Genomic DNA, 18,217 nt, shown 5'->3' on the forward strand with positions numbered 1-18,217 from the left:
GCTCATTCCTCATCTTAATCATGTGCCAGGTTGGCATTCTGGAGCTCTTTCAGGTTGAAGTCAGTGAACACTTGTAGGGTGATATTGGCACATGCTAACTAGTCTTTACAAAGACGAGCTCAGGGTTTCCTATGCTTGATTTAGAAGCACCAAGTCTGTGCACCGCTGGGTTGTGTTAAGATTGCACAGTTGGAGGCATGATGTAGGAGTGAATTCCTGCTTCAGGAACAGTCTTCCAGAGAGGTAAAGCTGAAAAGCATTTAACACCTGCCCTATCAATATACAGGGTGTCATAACTTTCCAACATTTCAATCAGTGCCAACGACAACCTAGTAAGTGGGTCAGCCCCCCAAAAAGGGGGGGTGGGGGTGAGGCTAAAAAAAAAAAAAAGGCATGTCAGTTTGGTGTGATTGCATACCTGGCTGATTAGCAGACCTCCCGGGTGACCACCCTTTCAGCTCTGCACATGTGCAGCCAAAGCATGTTTGAAGTGGTCTGGGCATAGACTCAATACCATGAGTTTAATGTTGTGCCATCGAGCGTGTTACACAGAACGTAGCGGCAGTTCTCTAGTTTCTCCAGATACGAAAAACCAGGAAGCTAATCCAGGATGAAGGACAAGGAACCAAAATTGGGACAGTCCTACCAAAAACAAATGAAAAGATTACATATTAACAACAATGTGAAAAGCTGAAAGAGGTTAGGGATAAATGTAGTTGTTCAAGCTCTTATATCTAGTTTGCACTAGCTTTGTGGATTAAGTCATGTCTACCTATGATTGTGTGCATGTTTAAGTGAATGCTCTTTGATTTCCGGTATAGAAGGAATGCATTTTACATACGCTGCTTTGGAGCACAGTGTTTCAGTGCATGTGTTCCATTTTAGTCTCTTTATTAAAGGCATGTTTTTGTCGTATGGAATGCTAAAGTACTTTAGTGTTAGTCCTGGAATTCTTCAAAAGGTCAGCTTTAGGCGGCAGGTTAAGCACATTGTGTTCTGGCTTAAGAACATGAATGTTACCAGCTGAGCATGGAATTATATTAACGTGAATCACAAATATTTAACGCCTTAAAGAGCATGAGAACATGTGTTTAGCTAATATCCAAATCTCATGACTGCCTGTTAAAGCAGATTAATACTAATATGTTGACACACACGTACGTATAATGCACTTCTTCAATAAGTGGCTTTCTGTAGCTATTTTAGGTAGATTCAGTAATTTAATAATAGATATACCTTTTTGGAGTTTTAATTACTTTATTTTGAAAAATGTTATGTATATTTTATTATAATGTTTATAACGTGTATATCTAACCCATCTCTTACCTGTAATAAGTATTGAGGATTGATGGAATGACACTGAATTATTGAACACTGGTAATTTCTGTAATCTATGTCGATTTGTGACTAAGCAATCCATATAGCGACCTGGGCAAGTATGTCATGATGAGGCACTAGAGGAGTTGAAATGGGAAGCATATGGACAAAATAAAAAAAAGTTTATTCTGCAGCTTATGTATATAAATGTATTTATTAAACTCTAGCTTAGTGCCTCTCTACAGCTGTGGTGGCAATAGACTGAGTGGTACAGCTGGAAGCCTAAGCAGCAATTTTAGAAAATCTATGCAAAGCAAGCTTGTATTTGTTGATGCTCAGACGAACCAGTCTTCTAAAGGATTACGGGATGTACGTGGAAACAGATATTCCCAGGAATAAATTCAGTCCTGCAGTATCCATTTGCAGATGCATCCTGTATTAAAATGGACATAACAAATATATACATAAAATGTGCTGCCAGTAAACTTAGAGAAATAAAACAGGTGTATTAAACTGTTAAATGTAGAATAAAAAAAAATGAACAGGGATCCCAAAAACTGGACAGGACACAGAGACTGTTCCCCGCCCCCGTAAAAAACAGGCCAAGTTTAAAAATTTGTAAATGTAGTTTTGTTTTGCTCAGCAGCAGGAATGAAAGGAGTACGGTAATTTAGGGTTAGATTTCACCTTTGTAGTTATTTATTAACTCTATATGTGCCAGAGTTCAATTAATATTTTGTTTGTAATTGCCTTTCCTTATGTTAGTTTTAGCAATAGAACAAAATAAATGTGGACCATTACATCCAATAATATACCCATTAGAACAGATCCATATGCGGTATCTCTAGATCCATAATCCATGTAATCCAATCTATTAAAATTCTACTTGGTATCCAATATTCTTCTGATCTTTGGACAGATACTTTGAGAGGAAGAAATGTTTATTACTCTACAAGGGTGAATACCAAGTAGCAAAGCTTACCCATTTCATTACGTACATGAACAGTTATGTTAACCCTTCTTGTACATGAAAAGTACAGCAAGTATGATTCTGCATGTGTCACCATACAACCTCACGATCAGTTTTCGGTGTGACATTTAACTCCTGTATAAATAGGTGGTAAGGGAAAATATCCATCGACCACGAACGCTCATCCTTGGAATGGTTGAAATGTTTGTTATGCTTTTATTCTGTTCCTAGGAAAGTAAATGACTGCATACCTCTAAAATATCCCAGATTTGGTGGGGCTGTCACTACTTCAGGGTCCTGTGTCACCATCCCAAGTTTGTCCTATAGTATACGGCATCTTGAAACAAGGAATGTCCCCCATCAGCATCACAAAGGGTCATCACTAGACGCAGTTGTGCAGAGTATCCTCATGACACTGAATCCATGGCAGACCACTCTGCACATGGTTATCTGTGAGTGGAACTAGCCAGAGATGCCATCTGTCAGACTGGTGTATTGTATTCCAGGCTGGCATGCTGCTTTTGCCATCCCCTAGTACCTTGTCTACACTGTTGTCTCAGTAATTGATTTTTCCCTTAATGTACAGTAGCAGCCCATTAAACATTTACATTCAACTAAACAGGAGTTAACACACAAGTAGAAAATGGTTAGTTTAAAACCCTATAATTTTCACTATGCTTAATTTGAGCTAATTAGTATTGGCATATTTTAACCCCACCATATTCTGCAGCTCTAGCGCTTTACAAATCTAGAAAGGCGATAGAGGTAAAGAAAGCCATTTTCAAATGAGCTTACAGTCTGAGGATTGTGACTATATGAGGGTTGTACTGAGAGTAATGCCGGTCACATAATAGGTCCTTTATTAACAATGTGAGAAATGTAGAACTACATACATGTGTACAGTAACTTGTTATCTTCAGCATGTTGCTATTCAATAGTCTCCTTTAGTGGCAATGTATTTGTTCCAACGTTGAACCCGCTTGTCAAAGCTACTTTGGAAATAGTCATTCGCGCACTCCCTCACCCAGCATCTAATCTGTTCTATCACTTCACCTCTATCATGAAAGTGCTGTCCCCAAAGACTTTCCTTCCAAACAAGTAGAGGTCAGAGGGTGTGATATTGGGGCTGTAAGGTGGATGTGACACCTCTGGCCATCCCATTTTTGCATTCCACTGTTATTTGATAAAGAACCCATTTGGCAAACACGTTCCACTATCCCAGTTTTTTGGATAATCTACTAAACAGTACTGAGACCACAACCAAGCTCCTCAACAATCTCGGACAGTGACACATTGGTCTGCATCAATTCGTTTGTCCACCTTTTTTTGGTTCGAGTTGATGGCCTTCCACAATACAACTTGTCTTCAACACTATTTTTGCCTTCTTTAAACTTTTCCACCTAACTTTGCACACTGCTCGTGTCAATTGTCGTCAAACCATTCAATTTTCTTAGCCATTGGTAGATGTCTGCAGCAGTACATCCTTCCTTGGACAAGAGCTCTATGACAGCACTTTGTTTCTGCTCAACCTTAACCTAGAATTACAGACATCATGTCAGTCATGCAAAAGGAGTTAACTCTATCTGGTGGTGTAAACCTCAAATTTGAGTCTCTGAGCAAATAGCAGACCGGTAATACTTTTAAACCCCTTAAGGACCAAACTTCGACATGTCACACATGTCATGTGTCCTTAAGGGGTTAAAACAACCCTTGTATATTGTTGCACAAGGACACTTACTGGAAAAGTTGTCTGACCAGGATTAGAACCTAGTTTTCCCAGTTACATAGTTCTCACTGACCTCCAACGTCAGATTTTCCCCATAGGAAAACATTGAATAATGCTTTTTTTATGGGGGGTTTAATGCACGTGTGGCTGATGTCAGCAGGGGAGGAGCATGGGCAGAGCCTGATCCAGCGCCGAGGGACATCGGTGCTGGATTCAGGTAAGTAGCTGAAGGGGTTTTTATCCCCTTGGGAGGGTGGGGGGCACTCCAGGATTCTCTAGTGCCAGGGAAACGGATTTGTTTTAAGCTTCCATAGTAAGCTTCAAAACTTGGCTGACATTTGTACATACCAGATTTTTTTTTTTCTTTCTTTCTGATATGTACAGAGTTGAACTAAAATAAACCTGGATCCTAACATATGAGGCTAAGACATTGAGTGATGACAAATTACATGCCTTACCATTTTTATTGTCAAAAAAAAATAAATGTTGTTGAACTTGTGACCAAACACACTGTTTTAGCAATAATGCCCAAAGGGGCATTATTCACACAACACCTTGTTTTTTTAAAACGCTTTTACATTTTAAATATTTGATTGAAACTGCAATTTTGCTGTAGGGAAATTACTGAAATATGAAATGTTTTGTTTCGATTTATTTTTGTGATCTGGCCCCTGCCATCCTGGATTCCTGGGTTATTCCTGAAAACTTCACTAGCAAACTGAACCACTGAGACTTAATTAAGTGACAATTGGAAACTGTGGAGATGAAAGTTGTTATATAAGCAAGAGCAGAGCTGCCTGATATGCTCATCTTGAAGCCACACTCCCCTACATCCTGGGTTCCACTGATAAGTTAAAAAACAAACAAACAAACCAAACACAAATCTACTCTAGTGAAATCTGATCTGTTCTGGAAGTCTCAGAAGTAGAGTAACAAGGAGAGTTAAAGACAAGTGAATTGTTCAGTGTTTGTAACTAAAGACGCAAAAGGTACAAGGTTGAATTATGCAGATATAAAGTAGACCTCAATTAAAATACCAAGTACCTTCAAAATGGTTATACTGATAAATATATTCAAAACATTTGTAGTTGGATATTTCATTTTTGAGATTGTTAAAATATAACTGCTACTGTTCTTCCATGTTGGCAGGCTTCTGATCCTTCATTAGACGTTAAAACTTTGTCTGAACAGAAACTTGAACTGGAAAAGAAACTCGTTGTTCTTCAGAAGAAGCTTGATGAGCAGATGAAGGTACTACATACACTGTATAATCCAATGATATTAAGAAAATGAAGCTCTGAATGCTGAGCAGAAGTCAGTTTGATTTAAAAAAAAAAAAAATGAATGAATAAGTTATTCGTCAATTTAATTTTTAGGAATTCAAACTGAGTTTCAATTTTTAAGCACAAAATAGCCTAAATGAAAACATACTTGCGAAAAACGAAAAATTCAATTTGGAATCCCTTTGATTCACAATTTAAGATAACCCTTAAAACATTCATAAAGTCTTTACTCGTGGATGGCAAATGTATAGTTTAAATAGTTAACTTTTTTGCTTGATCCAAATTTAGCACCTGGGGTAAGTTTATGAGAACAAACCTGAAATTAAATTTTGGACAATCTTTGACCCCTACGGAACATCTCTGTTGTTTAAGCCAAAGTTTGAATGCTTGTTTCAACATGATGCCATTTGACCAGAATTTAAAACATGTGTTTGTGATGGTAAATTTGCCTGCAATATACAAAAAAAAAAAAAAACTTTTGTCATTTATTATAGAATCAGGATAACCACTATGAAGAGAAATCTAAGACCAGAGCAAACATGAAGGATGTTCAAGAACAACTTGAAAAGAATATGGAAGAAAACATTGTCCTCCGGGAGAAACTTGGCCAGAGCGAGAAGGAATTAAGAAAGCATCTTGAAGAGTAAGTTCAATTTTATTATTGCTTTTATTATTTTCGGTAGCACTTTAAAGGGTGGGAATATAAAACTCATAGTAGTTGACTGACAAGTTTGAAACTTTTTTTTCAGTAGGATATAAAGATATTTGTAAATGTTTAAAGGGAGATCACATGATGATAATATTTCCTTATTATTTATCTCAAAAAAATAGATTTTTGTATCATCTAAAATGTTAAGATAACCTACAGATAGTAGTTAAACCTGCATTTTTTCCAGGTGACTGATTTGTTTTAAATTGTGCCCACTCGTGGTTTTCTTACTCGGGCCTTGATTCATAATTGTATTGGATACATCTTTTTAATTATGTAATATTTTTGGGTAACGTGTTAAAATGTAATATTTTTAAAAACATATTTTGATATTTTTGAATTGTAGATTTCTTTTATGTGCAATATTTTTTTTTATATTTTAATATTTTGAAAAAAAATATTTTAAACGCTGAACCAAATATATCAAATGTTGAATGTCCCTTTCTTGTTGTTAGGGTGTTCTAAATATTTTTCTCTTTCCTCCCTGTGGCCAGAACCAAGGTATTGTATTTTATATTGTGCAGGCTTCTCTCTCTGGTTAATTTGACAAATGTAACACCTTTCCTCTAATAGAGCACATATGTTTTTCAAAGTATTTGTATGGCTATATAACTTTGTATTCTCTGTATTGAGATGCTATATTTCAATACCGTACTGTGACTTGTTGGTTTTTACCTCCTGCTTTGTTTATTCTTGGTCACATAGTAGAATTTTGTTCAGCATGGAGGTGATCAGTGATAATTATTTTTGGCTGTTTATGAATTAATGAGTTAAAATCCAGACTTTTGAGTCACCTTTACAGATAAACTCATGTTCAGGAAGTTAAAACCTTAATGCCAACCTGATTTATGCCAATGAACTGTTTTTTATTTTTAAAATATATCTACTGACCTGACCTCTGCCAGCATCTACACTGTAAAGTTTAAAGTGACCTTTTAAAGCGAACATTTGTTTTATTGATACTCCTCAAGTTTAAAGCATCTGCGTCTTATCAGTGTTTTTGAACATAAACTCCTTCTCTGAAGTTTTTTCATTATTTCCAATGAATCACTTCCTCTAGGCCATTCCAAAATACATTTTAATAGTGACTTATGGTATAATACCTTCCCAAGGTTACAATGTACCAGGCTGTACTTTCATTTTATTTTCAAACCCCTTTATTTTTGTATACAGCAAGACAATTATTTTGACAATAGGACAATAAACATCCAAAGTGGGCTCCTCTGCGCAAGAGTAGCAGTCATCTTGGTTGCTACTCGAGATAGATCCAGACTCCGTGGATTTATTCCTTTTAGCCATTTTCCACATTTGTAGCTAAAGCTTATGCGATGGCCCCAATGCAGAAATACCGGTACATATAATAAATTGGAGAAAACCGCTCTTGCACACTGAGCTCAGGTAGAACTTGGCTAGTCAACTCCACCATAATTAATTTCTTCTAAATAAACTTGGCTTTTAGCCAAGCATTCCCATCAGCTTTTAAAATATAATCATAATATTTTTTTTTTGCAGTTAAAGGGACACTATAGTCACCAAAACAACTATAGCTTAATGAAGCCGTTTTTTTGTATAGATCATGCCCCTGCAGTCTCACTGCTCAATTCTCTGCCATTTAGGACCTAACATGCTTTGTTTATGCAGCCCTAGTCACACCTCCCTGCATGTGACTTACTCAGCCTTTCTAAACTCTTCCTGTAAAGTCATCTAATGTTTAGACTTAATTTATTGCAAATTCTATTTAGTTTAGAATCTCCTGCCCTGTTAATAGCTTGCTACACTCTGCAGTAGCCCACTGTGTGTAATTAAATATAAATTTACAGAGCAGGAGATAAAAACTTGTAAAAGAAGTCACATCTAATTGAAAATGAAACAATTTTTTTTTTCCATGCATACTTTGTCAGTCACAGCCAGGGGAGGTGTGGCTAGAGCTGTATAAACAGAAACTAAAGTGATTTAACTCTTAAATAGCAGATAATTGAGCAGTGAGACTTCAGAGGAATAATCTATACACAAAAGCTGATTAGTAAAAGTTGTTTTGGTGACTATAGTGTCAATTTAAGGAAAAAATAAAATTTGACTAGGTAGCACCCAGAGCAAATAAACATATGTTACATGTTGTCTGTCGTTCTGCAGTTTCCTCCTCCCCCTTATTATTATCTGGAAATGCTGCTGAGCGCATGAGCAGCTAGCCATGTCAAGACTTTGGGGCATTTTTTAAACTTACCCCCATCACTGCATATAAACTCAATGGGTTTGCATGGGGCTGTCAGATCTTGGAATCCATAAAAAATAACAGCCCTGCATTTTGGCCTGGTTTCTTAAGCTGGTATTGAGTCACAGTTTCAGGGGATCGACCTGACCTCTTTAAAGCAGACGATGTGGATATTGTTTCCCAAATATATGTATCTGTAAGTTTATGGTGTTGAACAGGATAGGACATCTCATTGGGTGAGGGCTTTATTAAAATCGGAAGGGCGTCACTTTTATAAAATGTCTTTATGTGTAAGGCACCCTAGTATAATTCACTGCTCTTAGTGATGGATTGCTATAGATGAGTGGTAGCTACTAACCAACATGTAGCAGTCTAGTTGTTATAGAACTATAACTTCTGAAATTCCCGGAAGAAAACCCAGAGTGAATAGCTGTACGCCATCTTACACCTCCATTAGTATAAAGACTGTGAATATCAAGAAGGCTGCACGTGAATGAGCTTCTCCTTAGCAATAAATGTGACCAAACTTGCACAATCACATCACTATTACAGGAGTTAAATTCAGATGAATGGAAGCTCTCTGGGATGCAGTATTTGCGCATGCATGACCTACCATTCATATGAAGGAGCACTGCAGTTTTTATTATTATTTATAAAGTGCCAACAAGTTCCATAACGCTGTACAATGGGTGGACTAACAGACACGTATTTGTAACCAGACAAGTTTGACGCAGAGGAACAGAGGGATTGAGGGATTACATGCTAGAAGGAGTGGGGTAGAGTGACACAATTTGTAAGGTAAGGGCAGAAAAGTAGGTTGCTAGGATAGTATTCACTGAGGGCTTAGTGTTTTGTTTTGATGATCGTTGCAGGAGAGGAATTGGGGTGTGGGGAGGGAAAGCTGTTCCCAGTTTAACGGATATGCATTCCTAAAAAAGTAGGTTTTCAAAGATTTTTTTGAAGGAGTGGAGACTGGGTGAAAGTCTAACAGAGAGGGGGAAGGACGTTCCATTGGATTGGTGCAGCCCTAAATAAGTATTGAAGGTGAGCATCAGAGGTAGGAGTATGAACAGAGGATAGACATAGATCTCCGGCAAAGCGTAGGGGCCTAGATGGGACATATTTGTGTATTAATGAGGATAGCAGCATTGTGTAGAGATTTGTAAGGAAGTATCCGGATCTTAAATTGAGTCCTATATCTTACAGACAGACAAAGTGGGGTAGGCGTGTGAGATGCGGGCGGACAGGAAGATGAGCCTTGCTGCCGCATTCATTATAGACCGTAATTATTATTATTATTATTATTATTGCCATTTATATAGCGCCAACAGATTCCGTAGCGCTTTACAATATTTTGAGAGGGGGGGATGTAACAATAAATAAGACAATTACAAGAAAACTTACAGGAATAATAGGTTGAAGAGGACCCTGCTCAAATGAGCTTACAGTCTATAGGAAGTGGGGTATTAGAAACATTAGGATAGGAAATATCAAGTAGGAGTGAAGCAGAGCTGGAGGAGAGAGCAAAGCACTATCCCATAGGGACAGGTATGTAAGGGAGAGATTACTCTGGGAGGCCATACGCTTTCCTGAAGAGATGGGATTTAAGGCCCTTCTTAAATGATTGAAGACTAGGGGAGAGTCTGATGGCAGTAGGCAAGTTATTCCATAGGAGAGGAGCCGCCCGTGAGAAGTCCTGCAAGCGTGAGTTGGCCGTACGGGTGCGAGCAGCGGTCAGGAGGTGGTCGCGGGCAGAGCGGAGAGTACGAGGAGGGGCATACCTCTGGATCAGTGAAGAGATATAAGAGGGGCTGGAATTGTTCAGTGCTTTAAATGTATGGGTTAGCACTTTGAATTGACTCCTATAGGATACAGGGAGCCAATGTAAGGACTGGCAGAGGGGCGAGGTGTGAGAGGACCGACTGGATAGGAAAATCAGTCTAGCTGCAGCATTCATTACAGACTGTAGCGGGGCAGTACGGCTTTTGGGGAGACCAATCAGGAGAGGGTTACAGTAATCCATGCGGGATATTACTAGAGCATGGACAAGCTCCTTGGTAGCATCTTGCGTAAGAAAGGGGCGGATGCGGGCTATGTTTTTGAGTTGGAACCTACAGGACTTGGCAACAAACTGGATGTGAGACTCAAAGGTGAGACCAGAGTCAAGTATGACGCCAAGACAGCGCGCTTGTAGGGATGGACTTATGTGGATATCACTGACTTGAAGGGAGAGTGAGAGAGGAGGATCAGTATTAGGAGGAGGAAAGACAAGGAGTTCAGTTTTAGAGAGGTTAAGTTTGAGAAAGCGTGACGACATCCAGTCAGAGATGGAAGAGAGGCAAGCAGTGACACGTTGCAGGACGGCCGGGGAGAGGTCCGGTGAGGAGAGGTATATCTGAGTGTCATCAGCGTACAGGTGGTAGTTGAATCCAAAAGAGGCAATAAGTTTTCCAAGAGAGGCAGTATAAAGAGAAAATAGAAGGGGACCAAGGACAGAGCCTTGGGGAACTCCAACCGAGACAGGGCGAGGGGAGGAGGTATCCTTGGAAAAGGAGACACTAAATGAGCGTTGGGAGAGATAGGAGGAAAACCAAGAGAGGACAGAGTCACAGAGACCGAGTGATTGAAGAGTTTGAAGGAGGAGAGAATGATCAACTGTGTCAAAGGCAGCAGAGAGGTCAAGGAGAATTAATATGGAGTAGTGACCTTTGGATTTAGCGGAGATTAGGTCATTAGTCACTTTGATAAGAGCGGTCTCAGTAGAGTGGAGAGGGCGGAAGCCAGACTGAAGAGGGTCAAGGAGAGAGTTGGAATTAAGGAAGTGAGACACACGGGTAAAGACAAGTCTTTCCAAAAGCTTTGATGAGTAAGGGAGCAGGGATATGGGACGATAGTTCGAGGGGAAGGACGGGTCAAGAGATGTTTTTTTCAGGATAGGTATTACAGTGGCATGTTTAAGGTCAGCAGGAACAGTGCCAGAAGAGAGAGAGCAGTTAAAGATGTGTGTTAGGATAGGCACAAGACAAGGGGAGAGAGATCTGATGAGGTGAGATGGGACAGGATCAAGTGGGCAAGTGGTGGGGCGAGAGGAATGGAGAAGTGCAGCCACCTCTTGTTCAGTAGCTGGGGAGAAAGTTTGAAGGGTAGGGAAAGCATGATTTATGTGTGGTTGAGAAAGAGAACGGCAAGGAGGGGAGAATTGTTTCCTTAGCTGTTCAATCTTGTCAGTAAAGTAATATGCAAAGCTATCAGCTGTAAGGTTAGTTTGGGGGGTGGCCACAGCAGGGCGGAGAAGGGAATTAAAAGTGTCAAAGAGACGTCTGGGATTGCGGGAGCATGAACTAATGAGAGAGGAAAAGTAGGACTGTTTGGCGAGGGCAAGGGCTGCGCTGTACGAAAGCAACATGAATCTATAATGAAGATAGTCTGCCTGGGTGCGGGACTTCCTCCAGGAGCGTTCAGCACAGCGGGAGCAACTCTGCAGATAGCGTGTTGATTTATTATGCCAAGGTTGGGGTCGTGTTCTCCTCGTGGTGCATGTTTGGAGTGGGGCTGCAGTGTTCAAGGCAGATGTGAGGGTAGTGTTATATGTGGAGATGGCCAGTGAGGGACAGGAGAGGGAAGGGATGGATAGCAGTTGTGAATCAATGTCAGCCGACAGCTGCTGGAGGTCAATAGAGTTAAGGTTCCTCCTGAGCTGAGGGGGGTTAGGCTGAGGTTGTTGGGTGAGGGGGTAATTGAGAGCAAACGATAAGAGGTGGTGATCAGAGAGAGGAAATTGAGTATTGCAGATATTAGATAATGTACATGAATAGGAGAAAATAAGGTCGAGGGTATTGCCAGCTACATGAGTGGGAGAATTAGCCCACTGCAATAGTCCAAGGGAGGAAGTAATTGAAAGTAGTTTAGAGGCTGCTGGGGTTAAAGGTGGGTTAATGGGAATATTGAAGTCTCCAAGAATTAGGGATGGAATGTTGGAAGAGAGGAAGTAGGGTAGCCAGGCAGCAAAGTGGTCAAGGAAGAGGAGAGGGGAACCAGGGGGACGATAGATGACGGCAATGTTAGCAGAGAAGGGTTTGAAAAGGCGAATTGAATGAATTTCGAATGATGGGAAAGAGAGGGAAGGGGGGGTGGGCAGGGTTTTAAAGGAGCAGTGGGGTGAGAGAAGAAAACCTACACCGCCACCTTTAATCTCCGCTTGTCTTGGATTGTGGGTAAAGTGAAGACCACCAAAGGACAGTGAGGCAGGGGTAGCAGTATCCGAGGGAGAGAGCCATGTTTCTGTTAGTGCAAGTAGGTTTAGGGAGTGTGAGATAAATAGGTCATGGATGGAAGTAGATTTAAAGGTGCTGCACACAGAGCGTGCATTCCAGAGGGCAGCTTTAAAAGAGGAATTATAGTGAGAATTACATGGAATGGGTATTAGGTTGTAGTGGTTTCTGGTGTTTGAACCAGGTGGCTGAGTAGTGGAGGGACCAGGGTTTGGAGAGACATCACCTGCTGCTAGGAGTAGTAGGATGGAAAGGAAGAGAAGGTGCGAGTAAGATTTAAATGTTGGGGATGAGAGCTTGTATGTAATCACATGTATTATGTCAGGAGAACAGTGATTGATGAGGAAAAATAGAGGAGATCAGTGATTGACTGCAATATCTCAGCTTCTTCCTGGTTGCCGTTAAGGCTGGATATTTCCCAGGGTACAGCAAGCTAATCAAATACAAATATGGTTTGTTTGGTTTTTTTTGTTCCATTTTCTTTCTGTTAAATAAGGAATATTTTGTAAGGCACTACCTCATAATGCATTAAAATAGGTTTTAATTTCTACCCTAGTGTTTTTATTTTTATTTTGATGCTTTCTGATATCCTGTAGAGCAGGGGTGCAGTAACGCTAGATTTTTCAGATATTGTGGAACTACAACTCCCATGATGCTTTGCATGCACCTTTTGGGCAACCCTGCTCTAGGTTACTTTGGCATTTAAACATGCCTTTTCATTATGGTATTACTGGAATGCAAGGGATGTCTGATAATCATGATATTTATTAAGACTCCATAATAACACCCATATAAATTCCATTTCCTTTTTCTCCTAATATTTTCTTCATGTTTGAACGTACAATGGATATATAAACAGAAAAAAGTATATGCACTAAAATATAGAGAACGTATAACTGGAAGTGATCCCAGGTGTACTTCACAACCACCTAAAGAAATATGCAACTAAACAAAAAAAGTGGAAAACAGCCAGAATACGTAAAATAAGTATAAAATAGAACAACCTGAATTCAGGTGACATATCCGTGGATATGGTCTGTATAGAAAAATCAGACAGCTAACATAGCGTAAAATAGTATAAAGAAAATTAAATAAGTAAGTGTGAATATAGGTACACTCACAAACGAACGTGAAATCAGGCTTGTCACCCTCTCAGGGGTAATATGATGAATATGAGCTTGTATGTCTTCCAGTAAGATATATGGAAATAAAGGAAATCAGATATAGTGAAGTTTGTTATAATAATACAAAATCACATTTATTGGTTGCACTTACACATAGAAGATATAAAAGTAGCGTGTCTCCATATAATCATGGAACTCCTGAGTGATGGTATTCGGCATCCTCAGTGGGAATCCAGGAGCAATGGCATAGAGGCAGCCAAAACCAAATAGACAATAAAATACAAATAAAACTTGAAATAAAATACACTAGAAATAGATCCAACGCGTTTCGTCCGGTAAGGTGCTGGACTTCTTCAATGGATAGCCTGATGTTTTTGCTAATGTAATATCTACCAGTTGGTGTCTGTAACCGAATGCCCTATGTTTGTTTATGGTAAAACTGCTCATTTTTTCCTGACAGATTGTTTGAACTGAAAATGGAGCAAGAGCAGTATCAAACGGAGATAAGGGACCTGCAGGAACAGCTGTCAGAAATGCATGATGAACTGGACAATGCCAAGAGCTCTGTGGTCGACGATGGTGAGAGAGAAGAATTGATAGACGTAAGTGGGGAAACCTTAACTACCTTCCCAGTCAGTCCACCCCTCCAAAAAAAAAAAACCTTTCCAGCATACAAGGCACTTAATCCTTCTAAATGATAAGTAGCCTACTGCAAGTGAAAATGGTCTTCAAAAGATCCATATAAGATGATGGAATTGGTACAAAATAACACTGCAGCTGTAAAGGGGAATCTCTAATGGGTTTATTCAATAAACACCTGATTGTAGAAAATCTAAATTAGACCACCTGTGACTGTTGTCAACGTGCTCTTTATGACTCTGTTATTTCAATTCTCAGTTCACTACAATTCGGTGTTAAGTGAATACCCCTCTAGGTAGTAAAATATTTATGGAAATATTGTGTTCATAAACTTTTTTTATTTATTTTTTTACTTTTATAAATTAGTCATTTTTCTTTTATTTTATGTTCTATGAATTCTTAATGTTTAAAAAAACCCACCCAAAAAAAACATGGAATATCGAATTGTTTGTTAGCAGAAGCAAGAAGCAGACCATTATGTTAAAGATTTACAATGATTAGCGCATATACGTATAAGGTTTCACGCATACCACGTTATGAATCCAACTTTTTTCATATCCAGGTTTGGCATTATTTATGGATGGAATTAGGGTTCTCCAACTATTGACCATTCACAAACTTTGAAGACATGGTATTGAAGCATTATATGTCTTTACATTGGTAGAGCATATAGCTGCGACTCTCATTGTTTTACTGCTAATGTGTTTGCGATCTGGTGTTTTATTCTTGCATCCTTTTTTGCCTGAGTTCTGCAAGAGGCCAGGGCTTGAATAAAGCTGCTGTCTGTTCTCGGTATACTCTTGCATGTTGTATTTTTGAATAAAGCCTGAGGGTTATGGTAAGCCAACATTCTGCTGCGTGGTTATTTGCATTTTTGCTCATTTGCACTAATTTACATTTAACTAGTTTTACACATGCCTTACCTGTTCGAGTTGCTTTATTCTGGTGGGTCGTTGTATGTTTAGATATTGCATTCCCCAATCAATTGTGTTTATCCTAGCCTACTGGAATGTTTTGTGCTGCCTGTTTTCTATTATATAATTATGGCGTCAAGAAGCCTTTTTTCCCATTTTGTGACATAATTGGCCATTGCTTCAAATTGTTTCAATTTTTATTTTCCTTCTTTTGGAGCAATTGCTCGAAAAGATGTGTTTTGAAAAGTTAAACTTGATGGACCTGTGACTTCTTTTTTTGTTTTTTGTTTCATGTTTACCTGGGTTGAAAAACCAAAGTGTTGCATCTACAAAACTGATGCAGTTTTCATAAAATTAGCTCCTGAACATAACATATAAAATAGTGCAAAAGAAAAAAAAAAAATTCCAGTAGTACACCAGTTAACTTAGAGTAGTTTAAATATTTAATATTTCACATTATCAAGTATTATACCGAATTTTTTTTACATTTTACGTAGATAGTTATTAGTTGAGTGGTATTTATTTAGAGGCTGTTGAAGCACACTTGAACTCATTACCATGCATGTGGAACCATCTTGAGATGGTGTAGACATTGTGACATGGTGCATTTTCTTGCTGGCAGTAGTTATTGGAATATTATGTAGACCATAGAATGATGCATGTAATCAAACACAACTCTTGGGTAGGCTGTGGCATTCAAACAATGCTTAGTTGGCATTAAGAGGCCCAACATGTGCCTCAAATATTTTACACTCTATTCAACTTCCTCCACCAACTTGAACCTTTGGCACCGAGTAGTACTGATTCATTGCTTCGTTTTTTACATAAGATTTCAAACATTCCATTTCCAACAGAAAATGGAGATCTGGCAGTTCAGAAAAAAATATTTATGGTGTTCTACTGTCCAATTTTGGTGCACCTATGCCGAATGTAGCTTCAGTTTCCTGTTCTTATCTTACAGGAGTGGACCACATTGTATATAGCACATGGTTCTTAAGTTACCATCCTCTATATTACCTATATACCATTAGCTATGTTATGTGTGTATACAAAGTGGGAGTGACGTGAAGTCAGGACCACAGGTGCCAAAGGAATATAGAGGGAGATATATGAGGATGATATGGAGAAAGGGAATGAACAGAGGAATGATGGGCTATCGAGAGTATAGTAAAATTACTCTGGATTGTACTTTGGTAAACTGTTCTATGTTTGCTCAGTTTGTGCATTCTTGGGTGTCTTTTAGGAGCTGATTCAAATGAAACAAGGTGTCCACGAGTTACTGATTGCTAAAGAAGAGCAAGAAGACCTCTTAAGAAAGCGAGAACGTGAGCTCACTGCCTTAAAGGGAGCTTTAAAGGACGAGGTATCCACCCATGATCAAGAGATTGATAAACTCAAAGACCAGTATGATAAAGAACTTAAGAAGCTACGTGATAGTCTGGAAGAAGCTGTTGAGGTGAGTAACAACATACATTTTTACCCATTCTACACATTCTAATTATTTCAAAGAACCTGTGATCACAGCATGGCTAAAACTTAAAAGTTGTGTTCTGGATTTACCTTTTTTTTTTATTTATTTTCTCATAATCCTGAATGGAGTTAGTACAACAGGATGAGATGTTAGGAAGGATGAATATGAGCATGATGATCTATATTATTAATGCACTATCGTTACCTGGGAATCCCCATGGTATAGTTAATACAGCTCTTTCTAATGTGAAAGCATTCTACAAAAATATCCAGGGGTTTGTGAACAATCATAATTTAAAAGTACTATCCAAGCACCAGAACCAATACAGCTTGCTGGCAGTGATGCTAGGAGTGGCCAAACTTTTTTTTTATCATGATTTGACAACTTACCAGGGCTCCCTTGGGCACCAGTGCGGATTCCCCTGCATCTACTCTTGTTCATCAGGAGAACCAGATTGCTCTATCGGACAAAAGATGGCTGTGCTCACTGGTTGAGTGTGCCAGCAAATGAGCATGGCCCTATGTTGGCCATCCTTAATTCTATAGTGACATGCAGCCTCTCTTGCCAGAGAAGACTAGGTTCGGAAGTTGACCTATATAAGTTTTAATATTGTATTAAAACAGTTTGACTACCCCGTGCTACTTGAAATCATAATATTTACCATTTTGAAAAGTTGGGATTTTTTTGTTTCGTTTTTTTTCTTTACTTTTACTAGGTGTAGTCTGTGTTCTATAACAATTCATATGTTGAGGGTTGTATTGGTACAGCTATAAGCACAATCTTAAAAATGAATGAAAAAGGACATAATCTTGGAAATCTGTGATATAACCTGTTCTGTTTTCTGTGTGGGGAGGTTTCACTAGCACTGTGAAATTCCGTAGTGCAGCATTGTAGTTCTATAAAGAGGATTTATTTGTGAACAACGATATTCATTGGGTTATATAAATATTAATATTAAGTTTCTTTTCAAACTATTCAGTTGTGCACTATATTAGAAAATCCAGTGGATTGCATTTCAGATGGCTTTTGCTGTGAACATAAGTTCGCAAAGCTTTATTAAAGGAGCATTCCAAGCTTCATAAACTTTCTGCATGTTTGAGAATGGTTTGACGTCTTACCTGGGGATTGCCAGTTACCACTTCCCGACTCTGCTACTGCTGAGGGCGAGTCTGAAACTCATAGAGTTATACTGGGCTTAAATAATTGGCTAAGAGAGATCAGATGATGCGCTCTGTCACTCCACTAGCCCTGCACTTCTAGCGTGTGTCTCAAGAGTGTCCGGATCTCACTGAGCTGTAGTTGAGTGGTGGGGGGCAGGGCCAGATTAACATAGGGGCTGATGGAGCTGCAGCTCCAGGCCCAGGCGCATGGAATAGGCCCATTTTTTTTTTTATTTTTTTTTACACATTACTCTGAGGTTTGCCATCTGACTGGTATTTTACTGGAACAGATGGTATTTGAGGCTGCCTGGCTGTGCTGGTACTGCAGTAATATCGTTCATACAAATGCAGATATTTTTCTCAGTATATACGGAGATAACTCTGTAATACCAGCACCAGCCAGTAGGGATCACTGTGTGTG

The 18,217-nt window shown here is 39.1% G+C and overlaps 1 protein-coding gene across 1 annotated transcript in view; it reads left to right on the forward strand.

Moving 5' to 3' along the window:
* Positions 1 to 18,217, forward strand: part of CGNL1 (cingulin like 1) — a 113,088-nt gene that overhangs the window by 39,519 nt on the left and 55,352 nt on the right. Inside the window, exons 5-8 of the mRNA XM_063449100.1 lie at positions 5,163 to 5,264; positions 5,791 to 5,939; positions 14,073 to 14,214; positions 16,409 to 16,621. Coding sequence (XP_063305170.1) covers positions 5,163 to 5,264; positions 5,791 to 5,939; positions 14,073 to 14,214; positions 16,409 to 16,621 — 606 coding nt within the window. The remainder of the gene's footprint in view (positions 1 to 5,162; positions 5,265 to 5,790; positions 5,940 to 14,072; positions 14,215 to 16,408; positions 16,622 to 18,217) is intronic.

The sequence above is a fragment of the Pelobates fuscus genome, chromosome 3 (assembly GCF_036172605.1).
Source record: "Pelobates fuscus isolate aPelFus1 chromosome 3, aPelFus1.pri, whole genome shotgun sequence".
Classification (NCBI taxonomy): Eukaryota; Metazoa; Chordata; class Amphibia; order Anura; family Pelobatidae; genus Pelobates; species Pelobates fuscus.